Raw genomic sequence first — 13730 nt, 5'->3', positions numbered from 1 at the left:
ATGTGCCTTGCGGGGGCTGCAGATTAAAGGGGCAGGAAATGTTTGCAACTCTGCAACGGATACAACAGTCACATCCTTTATATGGGTTCAGGTAGTAGTACATAGGTCTTTGTCCTATGCAGTTTGGCATCAGTTGTTGCCTGCTGTAGAAATCTCCAAGTGTAATATTAATCCAATTCATTTCTGACCCAGTAGCGTATCTCTAGAAAAGGAATGTCCTCATGAGAGGCTCTTGCTTCTGCAGGGAAGGCTGGTTCAGTAAGAAACATTGGGCTGGTTTGCATGTCACACTAAGCGCAAACATATGAGTGTGTAGACTCCTGGGGAGGAGATAGCCGTCCCTTTGCTCTCCCCAGTTCTTTTGCTGCTGCACAATACTGAGCTAAGTCATGGCTTGGCTTAGCATGTAGTCCAAACTTCTGCTTATTGGTTTAGCTGGCCAGCTAGATCCAATTCTCCATCGCTGCACTAAGTCAAGCTCAGCAAAACAACAAGGGAAGAACAAAGAGGCCACAATCTCCTCACCAGGAGCCCTGATACCTGCCCTAAGCCATGGTTTGGCTTAGTATGACATGCCAACCAGCCCATTGGCTTAACATTTGGTCACATTCTCAAGAATCAACAGCACACTCAATTCTCCATGCTAAACTCCAAATGCAAACAGTCCTCAGTGTAACTGCTCAGCGGTTTGATTACGCCTAGTGATTAAGCACCTGTTTCTTTGAAGAGCTGTACTTAGAAAATTGAATACGGTATTTACAAGTTGAGCTTGAAGTTCATTAGTGTCAGTTACAATACATCCCTCCTGAAACCTTTAGTCAACTTAATAGGCATTTTTGTTCAGTGCTTTCCTTTCTGGTGGGGAGGGGAGCTGGTGGGAGGTTTATGCTGAAGGAACAGCACAGCAGTTCTGGTAACCCTCCTCTGTATAAAGCATACTAAGTGCTTTAATATTGAATTCCATATATGTGTGTGTGTGTGTGTGTGTGTGTGTGTGTGTGTGTGTGTATAACCTTATTAAGTGGTTTGATTCTCAAAATCTGAGGCTGGAATCCTATTACCTAGAAGTAAGCCCCACTGAGCATAGTAGGATATATTTATGTGTAAACATGTTAAAGGTTTGCCACATGCTAGGTGGAGGAATGTCGTAGGGCCAGAGGCATTCCAGGGTCTCTCCTTTCCCTATCCCCCCATGGGCCCAGAAAAGAGGGCTGTGTGGGCATTTTTTTACCTGAAGCAGCTCCTGGCAAAGAATTCCTGGCAAAGTTGAAATTGTGAAATCCATTGCGCCATCCATCAAGGAGCAGGATTTCCTAGCATCCTTAGACCTACTGGAGACTTATCTACACATCCTAATAAAGCTCTTATGCCTGAAGTACCTGTGTTTTCATTCATTTTATTTATTTGTATTTATTTAAATATTTATATTTAATAATAAATGAATAAATATTTATTTATTTATTTATAAACTGCGCTTTCACATACAAAGTTATACAGACTGAAAACATAGTATTCCAATAAAAACGGTTATCATGGGCACTTCCACTTCCGTATAGATCAGTGCCAAAGATGACCTCTGCTGGATCAAGCCAAAAGGCTCATCTAGACCAGCATCCTATTCCCACCGTGACTAATCAGTGCCTGAGCACAACAGCACCGTCCCCATTTGTGATTCCCAGCCAAGTGGTGTTCAGAAGCATGCTTCTTTTAATCCTACCTTAATGATGACCTGATCCAATCTAGTTCTTGAGTTAAGAGCCATCAGGACAGCCCAGCTCAGTTTGGACAGCTCTCCAGAACCACAGCTTTGTAGTGAATCTAGAAAAGAGCTAACTGGAATTAGTGTTCTCGGAACTGTACCTTGGGGAAATTGTCCATTTATTCCCACTCTCTGCTTCTTGTTCCTTAACCACCTTCTGATCCACAAGAGGATGTTTCCTCTTATTCCATGACTGATAAACTTACTTGGGAATCTTTGGTGAGGTACTTTATGAAAGCATTTTCAAAGTACACAGTGTCAACTGGATCTCCTCTGTGTGCTCATTGACACTCTCAGAGATCTCTAATAGGTTAGTGAGACAGGACCTACTCTTGCTGGTTCTGCTTCAGCAAGACTTGTTCTTCTGTATGCATGGTAATTCTGCATTTAAACCTCCCACCGGGGAGCTGGTGGGACCCTTCTTAAAACTGTTGTTCTCCTGGCCACCTTCCAGCCCTCGGGTATAAGAGCTGATCTTAAGGGCATGTGATGTTTTTGTTAGAAGATCTGCAAATTCACATTTGAATTCCTTAAGAACTCTTCTGTGGGTGCCATCCAGACCTAGTGATGTTTCAGTTTTTAATTTGACTCTTATCACCACTATGTGCCTCAGTTCCTCAGACTTCCTTCCTGAGAAAGTTAGTTTCTGAAAATGAACTCTTAATGTGCAGTATCAATTTTAGAGACAATTTCATGTTCCTCACAAGGTAGCAGTCTTAATGAATAGCAAATATATATATATATATATATATATATATATATATATATATATCTGATGTGAAAATATTTCTTTTCCAACTACATTATTCATTTTTGTATGTTAGGAAGTACTTCTCATCCCTGCATGTGCTGAACAAAAGCACTGCAGCAAAAAAGTTTGATCTTTTACCTATTCAGTGCTGAAATAAATGGGCCTTATATCACCAAATTACCATGTGTTGCAGCTCAGCAATCAAACCTTTAAATCTGATTTTTAGTTTTTTTAAAAAACGGGTTTTCACCCATTCTCTTCTTTTCTCTCAGAATTCTTAGTCTTACATTTAGTTTTCCGGTGAGTATGTTTTCACATTGATAATGAATAGAGTGGAATTGTCTTTTTGGTGAATTCTGAATAATAGGAAACAAGCAGATGTGCTCACTTGCCAAACATGGAGGAATTTCTTCTGTGTTGAGAACAGGCCTCATTGCATATGTGACTCATCAGAGCTTTAAAGAGAATGAGAGCAATTTCAGTTATTATCTTAGGGAAGGATTATTGGTATAATTGTTGACCTGTGCATAGTCAAGCACATTGTTCTTTATAATGCATTCCACATAACATGCATTCTGCTGTGGGCAAAAAAAAAGGAGGGAACAATTTGCTCTAATCTCCTGCGTTATACTTACCCACTTTTTGCATATGATGAAATGAGTTTGACAATGTGTGCAATATAAAAAGATTGCAGTGGAAGTCAAAAGCAAACCATTTCTTTCCTTGGGAGATAAATTGTCTGTATAGCAACAACTTGGCTGCTTGGTAAGGCAGATTTTGTAAGGCAGATAAAATTGTAGATTTTATATATGATTAAAAACTACCAATACAGTGGTACCTCGGGTTAAGTACTTAATTCGTTCCGGAGGTCCGTTCTTAACCTGAAACTGTTCTTAACCTGAAGCACCACTTTAGCTAATGGGGCCTCCTGCTGCTGCCGTGCCGCCAAAGCACGATTTCTGTTCTTATCCTGAAGCAAAGTTCTTAACCTGAAGCACTATTTCTGGGTTAGAGGAGTGTGTAACCTGAAGCGTATGTAACCCGAGGTACCACTGTATCTTGCCTTTTTAAACAGATGTAAGTATTGCTGTGTTCATTTATTATAAAAGCTGCTGCTACATTTACAATGTAAACAAGTTCTCATATGTTTTGGTTTGGTTTAAATTAATGTATTCCTGCCACCTTCTGTTGGTTTCAAGTTAGTGTTTCCACCAATCATGGAAATCTGCTCTCCAATCATGGAAAAGTTACACATGGATCCCTTTCTGGGTCAAGAAGTACCAAACTATCGAAAAGCACTACTGCCATGGTTTCTTTGGGTTTGATAGGGCCCCATGTGCAGGGCCTAACTTGATTTGTGCCACTTTGAAAGTGCCTGTCCTCTGAGTGAGCTTTCTGCTCAGGAAAATGTGACAGTTCTTATCAATGTTGATTGTGCCCTGCCATACATGATAACTGTGGAAATCCTGCCACTATCTGTGATATACTTTGGATGTTGGCCATAACTTACTATTTTAACCAGCTTCTATTTGGAACGTAGGATATGAGCTTTTGAGTTACACAGAACTCTAATCAATGAACAATTTGGAGCAACAGAGCAGATATTGGGGTCCTAGTGAATAGCTCTGGGGTCATAACAAATGAAGATGTCCACTCCCCAACCTCCCAACTCAACATTCTGTCTTCTGATACAGGTCCAAAGAGAAGCCCAGGACACCAGGAGCAGAAACAGAGGTCTTTAAGTAAAGATGGTCAGCAGGGAAGCAAGTCCAGTGACTCTGGTGAAGAAGCTGATAAAGATTTTATTTTTGTTTAGTTGGTTGGTCTTGTATTTGGCAGTGCTCTTTTGTAACAATAAGGGTACCGCTTATCCCTCTTTTTGATCAGTTACTCTCCTTTTATAGAGGAGCATTTGGAAATTGGGGGGGGGGGGGGAGGGAGTGTCGGTGATTGCACTGGTAACTGAACTTCATGACTCTGATCCTTTGTTTTTTCCTGATCTTTACGATTCCAGACATTCCCTTTCACGCCTTTGCAAAAGCCAGCAACTTTTTCATGTCTTCTACTTGAATTTCTCTGAAGCAGCTATAAAAATAATGCCTTGCTTTGCGGGGCTTTGCGGGAGGAAACCCCAAGCAAAGGAACTGGACAATTTCTTACACTAACCCACACTGTACAGCATGAGAGGTGTTGTACTGCTGAATGTAAATGTGTCAAACTTGCACGCAACTTACTTTATAAATATATTCTTGCTGAATGCAATTGCACATTGTAATTATATCAACAGAGCACACTAATAAAATAATTTGTATAAATAATATATATTAGATGCTTGGATATGATTTTTACATTCTCCTTTGGGAGACCTTTTTTCTCGTTTGTTGTACTGTATATAAGAACACAATATCCTACATTTTGTGTACTGTTCTAAAGCACAAAACAACAACCCAGAATTACTAATAACTTGATATGCTTCCATATCCATAAGTAAATGTTTGTTGTTGATTGGAATGAGGGCAATGGACATTTTATTACTGTTGGTATTTTCTAGAGGGCACCTTGGGGGGTCAGTCTGCATTCGCTCTAGCTTCTAACATGTACTTTTGAAAGAAAAGTAGATTCTTGTCTGTAAAAGCAATTTTTCATTTTTTTCCTTTGCATATTTCACAGGCATCCGCTTATAATACACGCTGAAGGGAGTTTATTCATAATGTATATTTGTACCAATAAAAATGATTTTACAACTGGAATTTGAATTTCTAATTTTAAAGAAATACTTTCTCGAAGCCTTTGTATATTTATAAATTATAAATCTATAGTTCCATACTCCAGTACATTTTTTTCAAACCCTAAATATAGGCAAACTTTGCATTTAAATTATTTCAAATCATTTTTGTACATAATGTAGCAAGTAACTTCATGTGGACAAAAAAATCTTCGTTATTTTATTTTTAAAGTCAATCATTTCTTCTGAACGTAACATTGCAGAATATGAGGCATATTGCTGCAAAACAACCTATCATCTTTACACTATTGTGATGCTTTCTGTTTGTTTCTGCCAGTGAATCAACAGTCCCCCCCCCCCACATCTACCTTTCTCTATCACCAAGGGATCAAACACCAATGTGTATCTGTTCATTAATTGGTTCGCTTAACCAACAGTAACCAAAAATGTTACTGTTAACCAAATATCAAAACTAACAGAGGCTAAATTAAGGAAGGGGGGGGGACCCTGTGTGCAGGGTTGCCCTGGCTTTAGTTAAAAGGCATGTTACATGCAAATGAGAGTAGTGAATCCACTGCATCTTTTTTTTTAATGAAAAATATTTGTGCCATTTTGAGTGGAAAAATGAGTGATGCTTAACCCTTTCCTGCTCAGCACTGCCCCTTTGCATTGCTTCCTCCATGCAAGGTCCCAGTATGTAATTTCCTTTTATAAATAGGCATCTGCAATTGCATAAAGAGGGATAGCTTTGGCAAAGGATAGGATGAGTTTTTAAGTATCATATCCTTCTCTGCTAAAATATGTAGCATCCTAAAATTGCTTTAAAAAATAAAAATAAAGACTGTTCAGACAGTTACGTGTAACATGGTTTGCCCTCAAGACAAGTCCTTACCTTAGAGGACTACTGCTAAGCTTCTCTTTCAGCCTATAATATACAGCGAATGAAGTAATTCAACACGTTAAGAAGGCAGAGGTCAGCTCTGCCATTATTTAATCTATTATGCCACAGCCATTATTATTAGTATAAGTGGGTTCTATGAAAATAAATGGGATCAAGTGAACCAGAAAGGTAAGGTTAAACATTTGAAACGTTAATCTTTTTCTCTACAATAATCGTTTAGGTGATATTATTTCAGGAAGGTTGTTCGTAACCATATCTGGTGAGCAAAGCAAAGTGACCCTGGGTTTTTCCATCTTTCGAGTCATTTTTCTTTCTTTCTTCCAATGAGGAAGTGAACATGTAGAACCAGGGGAGGATATAAAAGCTCTCTTAGAAGAACTGTTGTTTTAATTAGATTGACCGTGTCCAGGAAAGGGATAGGGCTGCTATCTGCACAAATCCAATTTGCTTGAATTCAGCAAAGTTAACTCTCTAAATGACTGCTGAACGGCACAACAGAGGGGGAAATGAAGTAAGTCTATCCCCTCATTTCCCATAAGCTTTTTTTCTCCAAAACCCTCTGGCAGAAAAAACCCTTTTGGAAGTTAATGCAGCTTGCAGTGTTGATTGGAGCATTATAGGTCGGCAAAGGGACCGTGGCATAGATGTTTGTTACATTACCAGTCAATGTAAAACCCAACAGGCTTGCCAATATGATTGTCCCATCAGTGTCCATAGAGTACTATGTTTCAGTGCCACGTTAATCTTGAAATTTAAAAGTTGGAGGGATGGTTGCTGATTCCTTTATGTGGTTCCTGAGCCAACAATGGAAGGGGCCACGCTTGTTTATAGTGTTGCACTTTCCCCCTTCCAGAGCTATGGTAGAAAAAATGGTTTAATTAATTAATTACATTCCAAGCCACCCTTCATCCAAACAGATTCCAAGGAAATTGACAACAATAACCAAATAAAATAAAAGTGAAACATAATCATTAAAAAAACAAAACCCCAGCAAAAACAAAACTAAAAGACAACAGCTAAAAAAATGCATCAAAAACAAATGTAACCCTTTTAAACTTCATGAGCAAACAAAAATGGCTTAAGCAGGCATCAAAAAGATGATAATGCCAATTGAACCTCCCCAGGGAGGGTATTTCAAAGTCAGGCAGTTCCTACAGAAAAAAGGCTTCTCCTTTGTGTAAGCATAATTCAGATCAGCAAGCAAGTCAAAGGGCAGAGACTCCCTTTCTCTCCTATGAAGTTTGCTGGCAAAGGCAGTTGTTTCCATCTGCAGTCAAACCTACTCTTGGCTACAGGTAGTGTTGAGATGCTATGGGGAGGACCTGTCCAGCTTTCCAACTCATCCCTGCCTGGCTGGCTAGTAACAGAGTGATCTATCTAGTAGTTCTAGAATGGGGCATTCTTTCAATTCTGGGAAGTACCTCCTCTTGGTTGTCAGATAGGAGTCTTCTAGTAAGAGTATCACTAGGGGGTGGAGCTAAAACAGACTGCCCGTAGACAGTGTGACTAAGATTTCTCTACCCAAAGCCACAACACAGAATGGAGTGAATGGACTAAGAGTATGAACAGAGGCAGATTGTGGGTTGCACCAATGTAGCTTCACTGAAACACACACACACTGCAGTCATCTTCACTATCCCACATTACATGGTATTGCATCCTTGTGACCAGTCTTTTACTTCCTTTCAGCATAAAAGCATTGTAGACAAGTTTGTGGCACCCTAGCTAAAAGTCCATGGCATTGTCTGTAGGTTGGGATATATTTGTACTCAAAGGACCTTCCACCCAAAGTTACCCAGAGGGGCCTAATACATTTTCATCATCAGCATCTAGCCATGAGTTCCACTCTACATATTTCTTCAAGGTAGGTGCCTTGGTGAATTGCTTTTCACTGTTGCTGGATATGCAGGAAATATGTTTGTGGAAATGTTGCAGGCTTTTATATCTTTCTATTCTTCAGACCACAGATGCTCAGCATAAATATTACAAATAAAATAAGGTTAGGATTTGATCATTTTTTAAACAAAACAGAATCAAATTTTTATTTTAGCTGTTCTTGCATAGCAGGGTCTGACTGGAAAGTGATGTGTCAACTTTGTTCAGCTATCAGCATGTCTTTGATCAATTCCCCAACTTTGAATGTTTATTTCAACGTTCAAAGACCCCCTTAGTGGGCTGCTGCCTGTTTTCCTATCAAATATCTTCTCAGCTGCTTTGAAAAGGCTTGTTTGGCAGAACCATGTGTGTCAGGTTCAATTTAAATTGTATGCTGTGAGGCAGATAAGCGTGTTTTCTTTGTAGTCTTAAATGATCCATCAGACATGCAATTGTATATTATCATTGAACATTCCACATTTATAAAGTTAAAACTAAAATTCCACATAATTTTGCATTCAGTTGTATGTCTGAATTGTTTGAACTTTAGGAGGCTATTTGTGATACTTATCCTGGGCTATATTTATTCCCCTTAACAAGTATGTCTGTTGAAGAAAGTTAGTATTGGTATTCACAGCTATTGACCTGACCTTGTATTCACACCTTGTGATATGCTGACCTAGGCCATGGACATAATCCATATTTAAGAGCTCTGTATGGTGGTGGAATAATTTAGACCACAGTTGCCTTTCAGCAAAAAAAATTACTTTTTCCTGCATGCTCAAAGGACTTCACATATGTTGACAGTAAACCTTATCCCAACTAAGGTAGACAGGATGCACTTTCCCTTTTTTCAGGTGGGATGGCTGAGGCTCAGAGATAACTGTTGCCCTAAGGCCATCTATTAAGGTCAAACCCAAAACAAAATTGGAACCAGGGACTTCCTGGTTTCCGACTCTTTCTCGTAACTGCTGCTTCTAACTTGCTTTTGGGCTTATATCTGGGAGGTGATAGTGCTAATTTCAGGTGAGTGACATGGGCTAGCAGCTCCCATGTTTCACCAGTAACATATTGTTACAGAGGCTGTGCACCACCCCCAATCTCTGCCAAGCAGCAACAATATTTCAGGGGTTTCCAGGTGCTCACCCAGGGCTGTATTCCCATTGGGAAATCAAGGCACAGCAGAGACTAGTATCTTTAAGAAATATAGTTTGTACTACACATAGGTAAAGGTAAAGGGACCCCTGACCATTAGGTCCAGTCGTAACTGACTCTGGGGTTGCAGTGCTCATCTCGCTTTATTGGCCAAGGGAGCTGGTGTTTGTCTGCAGACAGCTTCTGGGTCATGTGGCCAGCATGACTAAGCCGCTTCTGGCGAACCAGAGCAGCGCACGGAAACGCCGTTTACCTTCCAGCCGGAGTGGTACCTATTTATCTACTTGCACTTTGACATGCTTTCGAACTGCTAGGTTGGCAGGAGCAGGGACCGAGCAACAGGAGCTCACCCCGTCGCGGGGAATCGAACAGCCAACCTTCTGATCGGCAAGTCCTAGGCTCTGTGGTTTAACCCACAGCGCCACCCACGTCCCAAAACACCTGGAGATGCCGGGGATTGAACCTGTGGCCTCGTACACGCGAAGCACGCATACTACACATATTTACAAGCAAACAATGTTCCCCAGGGGTGGGAGAGGAATCTAACCTCTGCTCTCCTGAATTTGGGGTTCAAGTCCTAGGATTCCAGGCCTCCTGCAGTACTTCTTATTGAAAGCTTTTGTTCAACAGAAGGCAGATCTGAATGCTGAACAATTCAGTACTCCTATAAAAGCTTCACTCTACTTCTAGCAACATCTTGCAGCTTAAAGAAAAGCTTGTTGAAACTTGTAACAGCTTTTGATTATTTGAGGGTTGGGAGGTTGGCTAAGGCTTTACTTATCCATCTGTGAGACAGTCATTTTCTTTTGCGAAAAGAGAATTTGATTGCAAACATTCTTACAAAATAGCAAATAGAATGTGGTGTGGCAACCGCAGTCATTTTTGTCAATACTTATTGTTCAGTACTGTGCGAGAAGCTTAGCTTGTTTGCATTGTGTTACTATACAATCATGAAGACAAAATAAGTCAATAACTGAGACAACCAAATGTAGACAATTTAGTTAGTGCCTTTTATTTTCTTTCATAATAGCCTATCCAGTTTTCAATGCACTTAAATGCATTTTGCAGGCTTTAACATAATGCTTGTTAAATTTAAAACTCAGAATACCTTTTCTATTTCAAATATTTCTTTTCAGATTGAGTTATAAGAATTTTAACAATACATTTTATAGTAATAATGATAGTGATAATCTTCATTCTATTCATGTAATAATGATGTCCTTCTTTACAAGTACCTTGCTAAAGTGGGGTTAGGTGGGTGGTGTGGAGAAAAAGCCATACACAAGATGGGTATAATGAATCTGAGGCCTTCTTTGGTTCTTCTAACACAGGAGTGGGGAACTTTTAGCTTTCCAGATGTTGCTGTACCACATCAGCCCTAGCAAGCATGGCTGATGGCCAGGGATGATGGGAGCTGTGGTTCAGCGACATCTGGGCAGACAAATGTTCCTAACAACTAATCTGTATAAAAATGTTCCAGGATCAGTGGTTCGTAGCATGATGCAATGGTGTTGACTGTGGCGAAAGAGAATCATAGAGTTGGAAGGAACCCTAAGGATCATCTAGTCCAACCCCCTGCACTGCAGGAATAGGCAGCTGTCCCTTACGGGGATTGAACCTGCAACCTTGGTATTATCAGCCCCACTCTCTAACCAGTTGAGCTATCCAGGTGTTGAAGAGTTATCAGAGCCCTTGCACTGAACTGGAGCACATGAACAGATATATTAGAATCTGGATGCTCAAGCCCACATGGTAATTACTGTGGGGAAAGGGAAATGTGAAATAGGGGTGTGTGTGTGAACTTCCCATATTTGACATAAAGCAAACATTGTAGATGCCACAAATAACCCCTTAAGCAAAACTACCTGATTCCGTGGCCCCCTCCCAATCCCTTCCTCTTTATTCTCCTCTAGCTTCCCCCATTGCTGCCATTCTCCCACTCTTGAAAACTGGGAGTGGAGAATTATGAAAAGGGCTTGCTCCAGCCCATTCATTAGATGTGGAGGAAATTCTTTTTCGAGACATCCCTTTTAGTATTTCAGAAACCCTTTACCCCAGAGCACAATAGTGATTCTAGTCAGTTTGGGACCTCATGGGGTTAATTGAATGCTTCGGTTCTTGTGGCAAGTTTCCTTTCTCTTTAATGGCCTTCAACAACCACATGCTTTCTGCTCAATGAGCATAAAAGGTTTGGGTGGGTTTTATTGACTTAAGATTAGCTCTATTATTTCTATATATTTCTTTTATTAAAATGTTAATGCAGGGGAGCTGTCATAGCAGGCTGGTGTGTGAGAAAATGGGGGCTCTGTGTGAACTATTACTTCTGCCAAACTTGCTCCAAGATTTTCTTGAATGCAGGCTTCTGGCACAGCCTTTGAGCTGACAGCTATTTGCCACTGAATGCTAGTACAGTGTTACTGGAACCCAGAAGATCCAAAGCTGGGTCTATTGCATTGGCCCTTATCTTTTTTTATATAGCAGGGCAGGAAACCTGTGGCACTCCAGATGTTGTTGGACTGCAACTCCCATCAGCTCCAACCATAATTGTCTACATACATGGATGATGGGAATTGTAGTCTAGCAGCATCTGGAGGGATATAGGTTCTGAGTGCACTACGAAGCTCAGTACTAGTGAGACTCCAGCCATTTCCCAACTTTAACCTGCCCAGAGGCAAATCTCTGTGATGGGCACTTGCCACTAGTTCTTAAATACCTTTGGAACCTAACGGGTTACTCTCTGGTGTCAACAGTGTAAAAATAATAACCTCAGGGTATTTTAGACATTCCAACAAACAGTTGCCCAATTGCCAGCAGGGAACACAAGGTTCTAATCATATGGAAATAGACAGGTATGTACCTGTCCATTATAATGTTTTGCATCATCATGCAGACCAGGGGTGGGTTGTTGTTGTTTTTTTGCAAAATCTCCCCCCAAAATGAAATCCCAACACTTCTGATATGGGCTGCCATATGCCCGGGTTTTTCAGGACATTTTAACTGGTTTCTGAGAATTCTGCCCAGACGCTATTTTCTACAGATGAATCCCAGATATGTCTGGGAAATTCCGAATGTATGGCAGCGCTACTAGTTAGCTGCCCCTGAGCCACACCAAATATAATAAAGCTGTTATTAAAATTGCAAATGGAGCTTGCTCATTTATGCATGAAGCAACTGGATAAGCAGCTGGACAAACGTGGACTTGCGTTGTGTACGTACTTTTGTTTTTCTGGAATTTTCATTTAGAAATCTTTTGTATTGCTGTCTCAACACTTCCATTGCATTTCAATTAACTGTCAGCCTTTGAGAAAGGGTGCCTTTAAAAATTAAGCTTCACTGTCAAAATGAATATTGGAAGGGGAAAAGGGTGGTGTTCTTTCTTTCTTTTCAAATACGCAGTTGCCATGCAAGAAGGGAGCAAGTCAAGCTTTTAACTGCAGCCATGCTGCTAAGAATCCCTCTCACACACCTCAATATGCAACATTGACTTTGTGCCTGTTTTCAGAAGCTTCTATATCACACCAGTCATTATTTGTGTAATTTGATAGTGGGTGGGGGTTTTGTTTTTTTGTTTTTGGTTTTTTTTTACCATTTGCTATCAATCGGGCCAAATTGACAAATTAATATATGTTGGGCAGATTTAATTCATCTGTTTGTGTGCTTGTGTATGTTTAGACTTTCTAGACTAGTGATCCACTCAAGAGAAATTTGATGTTGTTACCCCTAATAACAACAATATTCTGCGCATTAGGTAATATTGCAGATGCCCTTGTGCATAATGCAACTGTAGTAGAGCAAATGTGTTCACAAAGTACAGTTCTGCAGGATGCTTGCCTGAGATATCATAGAACTGTAGAGTTGGAAGGGACCCCAAGAGTCATCTAGTCCAACCCCCTGCAATGCATTACTCTGCCATCCCTTCTAACTTGGAAATGCCATTTCACATCCTAATCTTCAAAACTGCTAAGGTTTGCCAACACTAACAGATATGTAGAATGGAAAACTTACAGGTAATTGTTGTTGTTGTTTTGCCTTTTCCTCTTTCAGATACTAATGTAATTCTAAACACCAGTATGTGGGATAAGAGTTATATGGCATTAATAACTTATCTTCTGCATTCACAGACCAGTTGATAATCAAAGCATAAGAACCAAGGTTTGCCATAATTTGCAGAAACCTGTGGTCAGTTTGTCCCCGAGCAATAGATAAGTCTATTTCAGTCTACCACCAGTGGTTCATAAAACCTGCAAACTTTTCAAATGAGGAATACAGTGGTTCCTCAGGTTACAGATGCTTCAGGTTACAGACTCCGCTAACCCAGAAATAGTATCTCGGGTTAAGAACTTTGCTTCAGGATGAGAACAGAAATTGTGTGGTGGCGGCGCAGCGGCAGCGGGAGGCCCCATTAGCTAAAGTAGTACCTCAGGTTAAGAATAGTTTCAGGTTAAGAACGGATCTCCAGAACAAATTACGTTCTTAACCCAAAGTACCACTGTACTGAAAAACAGGCACAACAGCTATATCCTTCTCTGATGCCACTCTGAAAACTAACTAAAAACAGAGGTGG

At 40.3% G+C, this 13730-nt stretch overlaps 1 protein-coding gene across 2 annotated transcripts in view; it reads left to right on the top strand.

Moving 5' to 3' along the window:
- CARMIL1 (capping protein regulator and myosin 1 linker 1) overlaps positions 1-13730 on the top strand; it is a 341669-nt gene that overhangs the window by 117901 nt on the left and 210038 nt on the right. Inside the window, exon 37 of one of the 2 annotated variants that reach the window (XM_081014120.1) lies at positions 4205-5260. The exons of the other annotated variant lie outside the window; for it this stretch is intronic. Within the exon in view, the coding sequence (XP_080870246.1) occupies positions 4205-4326 (122 nt within the window). The 3' untranslated portion in view covers positions 4327-5260. Of the gene's footprint in view, positions 1-4204; positions 5261-13730 lie in introns of those variants that run through there. 2 annotated transcript variants of the gene reach the window in all.

Source organism: Podarcis pityusensis (assembly GCF_964106645.2).
Source record: "Podarcis pityusensis genome assembly, chromosome: 7".
Taxonomy (NCBI): Eukaryota; Metazoa; Chordata; class Lepidosauria; order Squamata; family Lacertidae; genus Podarcis; species Podarcis pityusensis.
The sequence above is the reverse complement of the archived record's forward strand: the minus strand, read 5'-3'. Positions and strand labels throughout refer to the sequence as shown.